General features: G+C 43.9%; 1 protein-coding gene across 4 annotated transcripts in view; it reads left to right on the top strand.

Moving 5' to 3' along the window:
* The window catches only part of lrba (LPS-responsive vesicle trafficking, beach and anchor containing), a 166,576-nt gene that overhangs the window by 37,833 nt on the left and 114,151 nt on the right, over positions 1-14,592 (top strand). For 2 of the 4 annotated variants that reach the window (XM_017035167.2, XM_008316699.3), the window contains exons 1-5: positions 3,514-3,844; positions 9,279-9,448; positions 11,095-11,179; positions 11,407-11,540; positions 12,355-12,416. In XM_017035167.2, coding sequence (XP_016890656.1) covers positions 3,762-3,844; positions 9,279-9,448; positions 11,095-11,179; positions 11,407-11,540; positions 12,355-12,416 — 534 coding nt within the window. In that variant the 5' untranslated portion in view covers positions 3,514-3,761. Of the gene's footprint in view, positions 1-577; positions 712-1,256; positions 1,365-1,496; positions 1,639-2,458; positions 2,811-3,513; positions 3,845-9,278; positions 9,449-11,094; positions 11,180-11,406; positions 11,541-12,354; positions 12,417-14,592 lie in introns of those variants that run through there. The other 2 variants (XM_017035168.2, XM_025058739.1) reach the window with 2 other exon arrangements.

The raw sequence follows: 14,592 nt of genomic DNA, 5'->3' as shown, positions 1-14,592 counted from the left end.
GGCACTGACCTTGTAGTGGCCCCACTTTTTCTCTGTTGTTTATCTCTCTCTCTCTCTCTCTGTCTCTCCTGCTTACGCCCTCTCTCTCTCCCACTGTGGTTTTAGCCAACCTTAGACCTCAGCTGGATGGATTTTCATTTTTTCCAAAATAAATTCTGACTTTCTAAAAATTATTTCACCATTGTAAGAGGATAAGGGATTTTTACAAAGAGATGCACCTTTTCCTGACCTTTAATCGAGGGTCACCAATCAAGGGTCAAAATCAAGTTTTGTTTTGTTTGTTTTTTTTTTTAAGTCTCAGATGATTTATTTCAGTTGCTTTAACAGTGGTGACCACACAGTATTTTCTCATTGACACAACAAAGCATTTCACAAAAAAAAATGTCAACACAAGGATAGTTATATATATATATATATAGACTTGGACAACACACAAACACACACCCACTCCCTCTTTGTCCCTAACCATTGTTGTTTTCTTAGTTCAGGAGCTGAATATTTATATTTGCATTTCCCATAGAGAAAGATTTTACCACATATTGTCCCGTGATTTCTCGTTCCTCTGCTTCTTTCCTAGTTTGTGCGATCGCAGTCAGAAACTGTCTGGAGTGTCAGCAAGCCAAGTGCAAGCAAGACTCCGAAGGCAAAGTCTGTCACTACACAGCTGTGCCCAGCAACATGCTTGGGACGGCCAAGTCTGCGTCTGCACAGGCAAGTAATCCAGATTATATAATCACATAATTAAATGCAGTATTTCCCTAATAAAGTATCATAACCTCAGTAATGTGCTGTTCCTCTGACTTTACTTGCTGACCGGTCAGATCCCTCCACACCCGTTTCCTGGTGTGCGTCCGTAGCCCCGTTGTCCACCAACCACCCAGTGTTATTGCATTAGCTCATAACTTATTATATTACCGCAGTGGTTGCTATTTGTTACACTAGAGCATGTTTTTGTCATTGGCTCTTTGATTTGATCCAGTGACTTCCAGTAAAGTCTTGTTGGTCTTCCCTGAACTGGGTGTTAAAGCTCATTTATAATGCAGCGGCTCTATAGAAAAGCCATTATGTTAAGGACATAATCCCAGGAGACAGAGCTTCCCTAAGCTGTGAAACCTTAAACTACACCATCAAGTGCTCGTGGATATAGTTGAACATAGTGAACGGTGTGAGAGTGCTCGTGCTTTGTGGACTTGACTTGTAGACAATAACATGTGGTAATGGTTTGACTTTTTTTTTTTTTCCCTGTATGCACGCAGAGTCCTGTTGACGCAGTGACAGGTGGAATGTCTCCAGTCAGGGACCTGGACCGACTGCTGCAGGACATGGACATTAACCGCCTCAGGGCCGTCGTCTTCAGAGATATTGTGAGATGTCCATCAAACGCATTCATAACTGATCATACACCCCCCTCCCCACCCCCCGTGCGTCTGTCGGCGGTGAACAAGACGCAGACATTAAAAGTGAACAGATTGTTTAGTGTATTTTGTTTGTTCCAGGAGGACAGTAAGCAGGCTCAGTTTTTGGCGCTCGCCGTGGTTTACTTCATCTCCGTGCTCATGGTGTCCAAGTACCGTGACATCCTGGAGCCTCACAATGACAAGAAGAACCTTCAGAGATCCCAGTCTGCAAAGAGCACAGGTAAACCCTAACCTCAGAGGAAAGAAGTGTCTTGTGGAGGAATATGGAATCAGAAAAAAAACCCTGTAGAACCAAAAGATGTTCACACACTAAACTAATAAGTCAATAAATAGTTTAGTGGTTGACCGACCTGCCTGCAGTCCAGATGTGTCTCTCACTGAAAATGCTTGGCACGTTATGAAGAGGATTAAACAACTGTGACAACAAACTACACAAACCACATTTCGTTGCAAAGATAGAAAAAAAAAAAGAAAGACAAAAATCCCCAAAGGTCCCAAGGGAGGGGTTGGGGGTGTGACTCCTACGCTAGGTCACATATAGATGCATTCATTCCTACAGTATGGTCAGTTTAGAATGTCCGATCCTCCATTGTCTTCATTTATTAAAACAAATAAGTTCAATTCAAAGAAATCTGGATCTTTTAAGTCTTAATAATAAAAATGTGTTTTAATTGGAATAGAATGGTTAGAATAAGATTTTACTGGTAAAAATAAGAGCTCATAAAATTACCGGAATGGCAGATTTTATTTTTGTTGCTATAAAAATGCTCAACCGTCCCAGAAATTGAATTTATAAACAGCAGTTATAGATTTTTGTTGAGGGATTTCATGTGGGTCAGCTGTAGCCGTTTGTCACAGTCTGGCCTTTTAAAAACGGAGCTAAAACTCATTGAGTTTAACAGCGTAGTGCTGCATAACAGCTGTCACACAGCAGCATCTTTTTGTTATGTTGTTGTGCAAAACTCAGAGAAGTGTGTTTATAGTTGTTAAGTTACACATTAAGAGAGACATTTGTTTTGTTTTGTTTTTTTGTTTTTCAGACAGTGCTGCTGTGTCCGGTGTGCTGGAAGTAGAGAACGGCGTCTCCCTCCGCCGCTACGACTCAGGCATCGGTGACGACCACACCTCAACAGCTGTGAGTGAGGCGGACCTGTCATCATCCAGTGTCACTCACGGACCAGACGCCATCTCGGAGGCCTTGTCCGCGCTGTCGTCTGAGGTCAGACCCTCCGGTGCTGCCGGCGATTCAAAGGGCAAAAATGTGAAGGACATTCTCCGCAGCCTGGTTAGCGCTCAGGGTGATGACATCATGGTGGATCCAAGTCTGCTGCCGTCGGCGTTTCTGGGAAGCATGGAGGATGCAGCCCGAGAACAGTCCATTTCTTTTGACAGGTGAGGGCTCACGTTCAAACTCGATATGTAGATTTACTGCAGTGAAATGGCAGAGGAAACGCCAAGGATTCTCCTGGCGTCCATTATTTGCGCACGCAGGTCACTATATCAACCACACAGTAACAAGGAACAAACAGGAGTTCTCTCTGAGATGAAGCTGTTTCTTCTCACACTCTGTCACTGATATTTAACAACTTTGTTTTTCGTCTCACATTAAAGCATGTCTTGTGGTTTTCGCTGACACAAAAGCTTTTTTAATTCACTTTACCCACTGAGGCGTGGGGAGGTTAAAGATCAGGAGCGGCACAGACAGGCCCAGGTGAGAGAAGATGGTCACTGGTCTGGTTTGCATTTGTAGCCTTGATTCTGAGACAGTCTTCGCCGTCACAACAGGCAGAAGGAGAGGGTCGTGACGGGTGAGACAGGGAGAGAGAGAGAGAGAGAGAGAGATGAGAGAGAGAAGCTCTCTGTAGGGGTGATGTCAAGTTAAGGTTCTCTTGTACTGAAGAAGCATTTTTTTCAGTTTTCTTTTTCACACAAATGCTCAAAGACACCGTCTGCCTCCTCCTCCCAACCCCCCACCCCCCAACTGTGGGAATTCCGCTGGATCTCTGTGATCGCATGTCTTTATCTGAGGAATGCTTTGTCAGGTCTCAGAGCTCTCCTCATATCAGGGGGATTAGACTGGCTCCTGTCTCCGGTGTGCTGGAAGTAGAGAACGGCGTCTCCCTCCGCCGCTACGACTCAGGCATCGGTGACGACCACACCTCAACAGCTGTGAGTGAGGCGGACCTGTCATCATCCAGTGTCACTCACGGACCAGACGCCATCTCGGAGGCCTTGTCCGCGCTGTCGTCTGAGGTCAGACCCTCCGGTGCTGCCGGCGATTCAAAGGGCAAAAATGTGAAGGACATTCTCCGCAGCCTGGTTAGCGCTCAGGGTGATGACATCATGGTGGATCCAAGTCTGCTGCCGTCGGCGTTTCTGGGAAGCATGGAGGATGCAGCCCGAGAACAGTCCATTTCTTTTGACAGGTGAGGGCTCACGTTCAAACTCGATATGTAGATTTACTGCAGTGAAATGGCAGAGGAAACGCCAAGGATTCTCCTGGCGTCCATTATTTGCGCACGCAGGTCACTATATCAACCACACAGTAACAAGGAACAAACAGGAGTTCTCTCTGAGATGAAGCTGTTTCTTCTCACACTCTGTCACTGATATTTAACAACTTTGTTTTTCGTCTCACATTAAAGCATGTCTTGTGGTTTTCGCTGACACAAAAGCTTTTTTAATTCACTTTACCCACTGAGGCGTGGGGAGGTTAAAGATCAGGAGCGGCACAGACAGGCCCAGGTGAGAGAAGATGGTCACTGGTCTGGTTTGCATTTGTAGCCTTGATTCTGAGACAGTCTTCGCCGTCACAACAGGCAGAAGGAGAGGGTCGTGACGGGTGAGACAGGGAGAGAGAGAGAGAGAGAGATGAGAGAGAGAAGCTCTCTGTAGGGGTGATGTCAAGTTAAGGTTCTCTTGTACTGAAGAAGCATTTTTTTCAGTTTTCTTTTTCACACAAATGCTCAAAGACACGTCTGCCTCCTCCTCCCACCCCCCCCCACCCCCCAACTGTGGGAATTCCGCTGGATCTCTGTGATCGCATGTCTTTATCTGAGGAATGCTTTGTCAGGTCTCAGAGCTCTCCTCATATCAGGGGGATTAGACTGGCTCCTGTCAGCTGAGCACACTCAGTAGGAAGAGAGGACATCAGGAGAGCTGGAGAACATAGACTAACAGCTCCGCTGGCTGCCTGTGGGAGCCTTTTCATGAGGACTACACGTCCCAGGCAGAGGAAGCACACTTTTACCCCAGCTGGCTTCTAATAGCAGATGAAAGATAGAGGCAGAGGGTTCAAATAAAAATAAAAACCAGGTGGTAAAAAAATGATGAACTATCCATTAACGGATGAGGTCGAGTCAAATCTAAAATAGCCATTAATTATTTCATCTGTTTCTCAGTTTGTTTATGAGATTCTTTCATTTAATGTAACAGAGCCAACAAAAAAAACAAAACGCTTATTAATTATTTTAAGCTCTCCCGCTAAAAATATCCAACAGCCCAAAGCATTCACTGACTCTGGGCCTATATTTATTTTCTTATCTTCCTGGTTTACAGCTCTTTATCAGCCTCCTGCCTCTGGTCCTTGCTCTCTGCCGGATCCACCTACCTCACATAAAGCTGTGCTTTAACAGTGTTTATTATCGTCTTCTAATGACTCCATCACTGACAGCGTCTGCTGCTCACGGCCAGTCTCCCACCGATTCACGCTGCCAGAGCCCGGGCTGACATTCTGCACTGACAACTCCTGCCAAAACATGGCAACTTTCTGCGTGCCCACAGCGCAGAATTTATGGGAGCGATGCGTGAAGAGAGCCGGGCTCTCCCTCAGATAAAAAAGCGGGAGTGGGTCAGAGGGTGTAGTATCCATCCTGATTTATTTACTACTGGAGTCCTGCTGGATTTCTCCCATCCATTTCTCAGCCATGCCCCTGTTATGACAGCCAGTCTGCAAATATTTGCTGACACTAACCAGAACTAAACAGTGTCATTGTACAAGTAAGTGATTTAGGCGGCGTGGAATATGCGAGTGCTGGACGCTGGGATATACATGGAGTAGCTGTTTGCATTCCTGGCTGGAGACGTGCGTGTGAGAGTTGATGTACAGATGAGTCGTGTTGATGCTGAAGTGTTGTTAATGTACCGCTCCGGGAGAGGGTGAGCATGTCGGAGGCAAACACAGCCTAAACAGTGGAAAGCTTCCCTTCAATAATTAATGTCAGCCTACATGTGATGCAAAAAGTCACCTGGCTGCTTCGTTTTAAAGATGACAACTGAACAAAACTAAATTTGTATTTAAGTAGGGCTGAAAGATGATGAGGGCATTTATTAAAGCGATAGTTGAGTTTAAAAGGAGAAATCAAGTCTAATCAGCACTAATTTGACATAAATTGTAGGATACACACGAGAGCGAGAGCCAATCAGTCTTATGTTGTTGGCTAGAAGGCGGGACGTCTGAAGATCTAATCACAGTGAATGAAAATGTGAAGCCAGGAAATAAATCTGGTGAATTTGTGAAATTGTGTCACTAACACGTGGACATATTTGACAGGTCCATATACATTAATGAATAATGTAACACTGTATAGGTCCTTGTTACATAACAATAATAATAATACTAACATATGTTCAATTACTAATAATATTTAACCATATTTAAAATAATAATATCTATTAAAAAGTTTCCTATTTCAATGGTCAAAAAAAAACTAAGAATTTCATAAACATAAATATAAGACAAGTAGTTTGGGTGGTGATAAATTAACTTAAATCCAAACTAATATTCAAATTTTTGTTCTACTGATTGAACTACGAATAAAACTAACTTACAATGCAGTACAAAGTTTCCAACAAAAAGTTTCATACAACAGGACTGTCAAAAGATTGAACAAGTGGTTGAAAATTTCAGTATACAGTACAAGCGTTTGAACAGATAGAGGTGGAGAAGAAGCAAAGAGAAACGCTCCTTTGTTCTTGTACTGTACATTTCTGCTGGTGCAGGGTGATGATAACAACCAGCTCGTGCACAAAGGCAAACAGCTGCAAAGATCCTGTTAGGACTTCTCTGACTCCCATCGCATGCCTACATTCTACACGAAGCACATGTCTGATCTCAACCACACATAAAAGTGACACTGAGCCCGCCGTTTAAATTGAAGTGAACAATCAGGGTCGGTGCGTCTGCACAACGCTGACAGTGTGAGCCAAGTCACTTCAAAGAGAAAAAAGTAAATCCAACTTGAGTCTCTTCAGGCTGGTGACATTAACAAATGATCAGTTTTAGTTGTGTGTCATTTAAATAGGTGGTGTACGTGGTTCAGATCCAGTGAGCGTGAACACATTAAATTGATGATCAGTGTTTGTAAGAAACATATTTCTGGATCTACTGCAGCTCAAATTCAGATTCAGAAGTCGCTCCATGTGTTGGAGTAAAAAAAACTAACAGAACTGACTGACTGAGGCAGCCTGTTGTACAGTAAAAAACAAACAAATGTGACTGTGAGGATTCAAAACAAATCGAAGGACTTCGAGCAAGTTCATTTTCTTTTTTATATAATTTTTATTCCCTAATTGTAAAATGAAATGCAGCCAGTACTGTACATTTAGCAGGAATCTCCAATGTCATAAATGGTGGGGATTGGTTCTTTAAGTCTCAGTTGTTGATTTCAGTTGCTAAAATAATGGGGTTTGGTGGCTGAATTCAGCCCACGAGCCACCAGTTGAAGACCACTGAGATACGCTGTGTTAGCGTAGTAACTGGTGTACTTCCTGCCATGGCTAAACACAAACATACACGAGGAGAACTTTGTAATTCTTATAGCTCTGCTGGCCCCTCTGTTAGTCTCTGTTAGTCCGACTCACAAACACCTAATGTCGCTCAGGTTCATCATCATCATCATCGTTATCATCCAATCGGAACTGGTTTGAGTGTCACATGTCACAGACTTCATAAGAACTGATTTTAAAGTGGTGGGTGAATAATGTTTTTGTGCGTTCTGGCACGAACAGAGAGTGGAAGTGGACATCAAAGACTGGACCGGGGTGTGTACGCTCCCCTCCCTCACACGGGGTGAGCCGGGAGGTTAACACCCCCGAGAATAGTACAGTATTTTTACACACGGCACCACCGACACATCCTCACTCATTCCTACACTTGTTTTGGCTGAAAAAGCAGAGATTACTGGAATCACTGTGCTTACTGCACACATCCATCGCAGGTTAGAGCCCTTAAATAATTCAGCCGCAGCTCGGCAAACACACACACACACACACACATGCAGAAGCACGCACTGCCCTGAGCTCCTGTTTGTGGGTTGAGTGGGGGCCGCTGACGGCTGATTAATCGACTGGGGCGGCCCACTCATGATAAGTGTGGCTAATGACCTCGTGAATAATTCACTGAGCTTTTGCTGTGCAGCAGATGGACGGCAGAATGCGTACACGTATATGTTTCCTGCCAAGCTCACACAGACTCGTTCACTCATATGCATATATTCAAATAAGTTTGGACACACACTCACTCTCGCGCACACACACACCAGGGGTCCTTTCTGCACCCTGCCCCCCCTGCTGTTAACACCTGCTGTGTTTTACATCTGCACCGCTCGTCTTATCACCCTATCATGACCACTCACTGTCTGAACAGAGACAGAAGTTTCCAGATCCTTGGATCTTCATCCCACCTGCTGATCAGATCAAATTTTTCATTCTAACTTTGGTTTCTTAATCTGACACTCGCTCATCCATTTTGCCGTGCATGTGGCGACTGAGAATCACGTGCAGCTTTGTTGTTCTTAAAGATCGTAAATTCACCGAGAGTAAAGGTCCACCGTCCAAAATGCAACATTCGCGGTGACTTTTCACAGATCTGATCAGCTTGACTTAAATCAAACAAAAAAAACGGCCTTTGATTCCACAGCCAGGTATGTGTCTGCGCCGCAGGGAGCCAGACTCAACTGTGCACAACTTGTGTGCTCGCAAAAGCTAACATTCTCCCCTGCATTCTGGGAAAACGTACGTGGCCCAGTCTGTTTGGTCTGGTTCTATTCAGCCTTTGTTTTTCCCTCTCATTTAAATCATGTGCACTTGATGCGTGCCTGCATATCTCTCCGAGTCTGGATTGGTTTGTGTTTCTGAGGGGGAGCAGTAGCCAGTGATTAGAGCCTGCTTCCTTTTTGTCAGCACTGACAAGCCGGGCCAGGCTCTCTGTGATATGGCCAGTGGTCTGTCAGAGCCCTGCTCCTAACTGACAGCTTATCTACATGCTGATTTCCTCCCTGACTGCAGTGCACGGGGCCACAAATATAGCAGTGTCATCCTGGTAACCATGTGTCGGACGTAAGCCCTGTGTGTTTTTATCATTTTAACTCTTTTATGTAAGACTTTATTTTTAAAGTTTTCAGTTAGTGTTTTGGTATATAATCAGGGGAGACGTGTTTTTTCTTTTCCTTTTTTAAATTTGCATAACTCAATTGTGGTTGATTATTTTTTTATTTATTTTATATTTATTCTTTTTAGCTCACATAACTTGCATGTGTCCAGACCAGCTCACATTCCCGAAAATTAGTTAGAGTAATTGAGGAAACATCATTGAATAAAAGTTTGATTAAGAAACTATGAAATAATTGACAAAATAAAATATTTTAGTTAATTTCTAGATGTAGGACTTTTGTATTTATTTGTTTTATTTTATTTTACGGGTATGAAGTATGTATAGTACACACAGCAGAGCTGAACAAACTGTGTGACAGTAGTAGTAGTAGTAGTGAGTCCCAACCTCTGTGCCGCGGGTTGTTAGGGTCATCAGGTGTACTGTGAAAAATAAAAAAATATAATAAAAATTGTTTGGTATCTCCACAGGAGTGTTGTGGTGGCACCTAGGATAGCAGGAAAGGCGCCATCTCCAGGCACCTCCACACCCATCCCAGCAGCCACTGCTTCCTCCGTGTCAGCTGGGACACCTATGGAAGGTGTTGCCGTGGTATCTACCACTGATGCCTCTGAGGGCGTTTCTGCAGACTCTGCAGCTTGTGAGTGGACACACACACACACACACACATTTGTTTATTAATTCTTATTGTTAAGGGTGGCGATTATAATGTTTATTTAAAAAAAAGACTCACTTGATCACAGGAAGCTCTGGCTGAGGAGACCTCGACAGCTTTTCTGCCAAAAATTGACATATTACTTCCTCTTAACATGATACAGTCACAGGCAGCATTTCTAATGCATCGGTGGATCGTGTTGATTGACAGTGATTTTCTAAAGCAGTCCTGAGACCATGTGGCCACGTCCGTCACAGTAAAATGTCAGGACTTTCAAATTAAGCAGCAGTTTCCACCGTTGATTTCTCCTGACTCTGATTATCTGTAGATCATGACCCGGCTTTCGTTTCCCAACCTTGATCCCCAGACCTGTTACCAGTTCACATGCTAGTAAAAAACCCAGTGAGATTAAGAGTAAGATTACAGATTGAGTGACATCAAATTAATTTAGCAGGTGATATTGTTTTGAATGTTCCACCTGGGGACCGATGAAGAACTCCACCAACTTCTGATAATGTTGTTTTTCTCGCCTTTCTGCATGTGTGACTATAAAAGTGTGATGGCTTTTCCATCTGAGGGGAAGTGACATTATCGTAGCGTTAGCAGGGAGTCCTCTCTTTAATTGTGAAATCAGGTCTGTGTGTGTGTGTGGGTGTGTGTTTTAGTGAGGCAGTGGGAGGACTAATGGGGCCGTTCATTTACTCCTTTCTGTTTGAAGGAGCTCCTTTAACTCAAGAGGGACACGCTCACCAGGTCCACATGGCACTGTTTAACACCTTACTTGCAGACACACACACATATGCGTACACACACACACACACACACACTACATTCCAGCCCACATTACTGTCTGTCAGTCCCTGAGAGTTATCCCTGCTCGGAGACTGTCTTGGCTGGAAAAACAAGTCCGCTGAAACACCGAAGGAATCCCCCTCCTCCAAATTCAACTGGGCATTCGCTTATTTATGAGCCACAGGAAAGTGAATTTACTGCCAGATCAATCAAAACCTGGACTTTGTACCTTTGTGTGAGCCCCAGTGTCCAGGATTACATCGTAAAGCACCTTTAAAGTTGCACAATTAAACATTCACAGAAGCAGCCCAGTGGGGTTTAAGTGGGATGTAATGACTTGATGAGGGAGAAAAACAAAACTGCTGTCGTCTCCATGCAGGTGTGACACTGAAAGAATGGCAAATAAATAAATAAAAAAACCAAAAACAACAACATGCTGTTCTGTTGCCAATCATCCTGTTTTGAACTGGGAATTTAAAGACAACCACGATGTTTTCTGACACTCAGACCTCACCAGCTCTTCTCTCACTGGAAACCTGAGGATGAACATATTGTTTTCAGAGTATATCATCCATTATCTGTCCATTAAATGATACTTGTCCCCCCACTTGCCCTATTCAGCCATAAATCCCAGCGTCCCATACATTAGAATGGAGCCTATTGTATTATTTTATGTGAGGCATGTTTCCACACAGGTTTATAGTGCAAGCTTGCTTGTGTAATAAATTGCTGTGCAGGACGGACGGAGGGAGTGTGTGTGTGTTTGTGTGTGTGCGTAGCGTCCTATTCTTGTCCCACATCCAGACTAATAACAGAGTTCTTTGGTTTCCCCCCTGTAGCAGGCGGCCAGGTTCCAGGCAGCTCCAGTCTGCCATCTGTCCCCCCACCGTCCCCTGTGACCCAGAACACAGCCCACAATATGAGGTGATTCATCTTCTTTTCTCCATCTCTTCACACACACACACACACACAAACACACACACAAAGCATCAGCTTTTTATGCATGTCGGTGCACACAAGCAATTATTTATTAAGCACAAACAGTCCTAAATAGAATTTTTACTTTACTTTTTTTTTTTAACATTTTTGTTCCAAAAGTAGTCCAAAGTGCTTGTGCTAACATGTTTGGGTTCCATCTCCTCATTTCACAGTATCTCTGAGCGTCTGGAGCACGCTCTGGAGAAGGCCGCTCCGCTCCTGAGAGAAATATTTGTGGACTTTGCCCCCTTCCTCTCTCGGACCCTGCTGGGCAGCCACGGACAGGAGCTCCTCATCGAGGGCACAAGTGAGTTTTTGTGGTCACACGGTACAGATACAGATACAACAAATGTGGGCCGGGCTGCACACACACGTGGCCTACAACTACATCACCGCCTGTTTTTTTAAAGATACCAGTTTGCCCCGTTCTGCCCTCTCTGCCGATACATCTTCTGAATACTCTCCCCTTTTGAATGCAATAACATCTCCAGGCTGTTAATCCAATACTCTGATGAGGGTATGGTACACCATAGGCTGGTGGTGGTGCTGAAGGTTTCCAGGGGGCCAGGTCAGAGGCCAGGTCACTAATAGCAGTGTTTGGGATGTCTGCTGCCACCAAACAAAATGGAAAGTTGATTGATAGCTGCAGGGGGGGCTGGAGAGAAGGTGGGGGGAGGTGTGGGTGTGTATGTGGGTGTACACGCTGCTGCATGTATGTATGTATGTGTGTGTTTTTCCTTGCGAGTTTGACGGTACATGTGAAAGACCAAAGGCTACTGGGCCTGTTTCACCGTCTGTGCCTCTGCCGCTCACTCTGGACACTCCCGTGGCCCCCTGCCCTCTGAAAGCCCCGGGGCTCACCATTAGGGATCAATTGGACATATGCTGGCCAAGTCGGACTTGTAATACAAAGCCCAAATATGTATTAGTTTACAGTAACATCATGTCAGCTCATTAGGTCCATCAATACTCTCTGATCCTCTGCAGATGGCACATGTTAGCCAATCCCCTGGCTTTCTGCACATGTGCACTCTGTCCACTGTTTCTCTCTGTTTCCAGAACATGTAAAAAAAAATGCATATGTAGAAATGATTCCTGACTCCCTTTGTTTATATCCTCAGGCCTGATGTGTATGAAGTCCAGCAGTTCCGTCGTGGAGCTCGTCATGCTTCTGTGTTCACAGGCAAGTCTGGCATCTTTATCTTTTCTTATCCTTGTCTGCCTCCCCTGATTTATCAGGCTCACCTTGAGTGCAGTAAATCCACAGAGCAGAGTGGACGGCCGGGCCATGCGGCGTCTTATCTTCGCTCCGCACTACCCCGTCTACCTTTCCTCACTCAGGCTGATCTCTGTCTGAGGGCAGAGACACCCGAGAGCAGGCATCTTTGGCTGTGGCAAATATTGGTTGAGGGTCAAGGGTGGCCGACCTGTCTGGGTCACCTTTGACCCAAGCACTGGCCCTGGTGGCCCTGGCCGAGCTGATGAGAAGGGATAATGTAGATTTGATGGTGCTTTGCATTGATTATTCCTTTCTTCTCTGTTGTCTTGTGGGTGTTTTGTTGCCAAGTTTATTTAGCTTCTGTCGGATTCATGAATACTAATTCCGGGATCATAAGTAGGCGTGGGAGGATCAATGATTGGTGATGTCAATGCATCACTCCAGCACGGCAGATTGGCAATAGGCTCTCAGAGCCTGGTTACTGTATGTTGTTTTTTTTCTGCTGACCTTTATCGGTAAATGAACTGGACACACAATACATTCTGTGAATCTATAGTGCAACAAACACACACACACAGTTACCTCATACATGTTTATGTATATACACACACAAACGCAAACATAAATATATTATAAATATATAAAGTATAAATCATACACACACAAACGCAAACATATTATTATACATAATATACATTTATACTTTATATATTTATAATATATAAAGTATAAATGTATATTATGTATGTATGCATATATGTACTGTAAATATAAATAAATATAAACATATTTACATATGTACATACATAATACATACTGTATATGCATGCATATATATATGTATATATGTTTATATATGTATATATATATATGCATGGTTTATATATATATATTTATATATTTGTGAGACTGTATAGAAACTCTATATATTTTCAGCCACACTACCAAATACTTTTATAGCCCATACAAACTATTCAATACAATACCAAATACTTTTATAGCCCATACAAATGGTGATTTATATATATATTTTATTTCTCTGACGTTATTTTTGTCTGAAAATTGTTTATGCCAATATTTATTTTCTATATCTTATGACCAGTTCAGTTACCGATAGTGACATTGTTACTTCTCCGTAAAATATATTTTGAGCAAAGAGATTAGTGGTCTGCCTCCCCATCAGTGGGTGTACACGTTTTGTTGTGTTGTGGACGATGCACAAGTGCCTGAGGTCCAGAGATGAAGGAGGACCTGGAGCTACATGGTAACCCAGAGGAGGGAAGACTGACAGGCTCTAATGCACCTATTTGTCATAACTGTCAGGGTGTTGTTTAATGCTAATCTAATCAAAGGCAGAATCTTGTGGTGATTGCTCCCCAGTCCAGCTCCAGCCTCACTTCCCCCTTAGCTCCCCAGCCAACCCAAGCTATTTCTTCTTTTCTCTGAGCTTCAAGCTACCCCACCCAATCTCCACAGCGCACGCACACATGCTCTTGCTTAGAGAGAGGACTGAGGATTGGCCAGCGTAGTGTTGATTGCTTCAATAAATCATCCAACCAAATTCTCTCACAGCTAATGCAAATGTAATTTTATTGTTGTGTAAAGAGGGACCAGCGGTGGGGGAGAAGGTAGTGGAGATACGCCGCTTCTCACTTGGGAAAAGAGGAAACCCGGGACAGACTTTCCTCTGGGCTAAATCACAGTGTATAATTATGTGTGTGTTGGTTTTTTCTTGTGAGGCTGCGAGAGTGAACCTACTACCGTGATTGATGACGTTATTTAGTAAAGTTTGTTGGGCCCTCTGGCACAGGAAGAGCTCAATTCTCTCACAGGAAGTGCCTCAGTGGCCATCTTGCAGCTCCTTCCTGCCTTCGAGACGAGCGGCCGGGGGAATACAGGGAGATGATTATGATTGATTGATTTTTTTCTTTCTTTCTTTCTTTCCACACCTCTCCAACCCTGCACCCACACCTTCATTGGAGATGTGATGCGATACCATCTCTCTGTGAAATTTTAATTAATTTCCCAAGCTTTGAGATGGAGCGCAGCCAAGGTGAGGGGTCAGGAGGCAGGGGACTGCAGAGCAGTTTTTAATCAGGGATCTTATGAAAGTTGCATTGGCGGCCACATCAGCCTGGCA

This window comes from Cynoglossus semilaevis, chromosome 9 (genome assembly GCF_000523025.1).
Source record: "Cynoglossus semilaevis isolate Cse_v1.0 chromosome 9, Cse_v1.0, whole genome shotgun sequence".
Taxonomy (NCBI): Eukaryota; Metazoa; Chordata; class Actinopteri; order Pleuronectiformes; family Cynoglossidae; genus Cynoglossus; species Cynoglossus semilaevis.
Note: the sequence above shows the minus strand (reverse complement) of the source record. Positions and strands in the feature narration are given on the sequence as shown.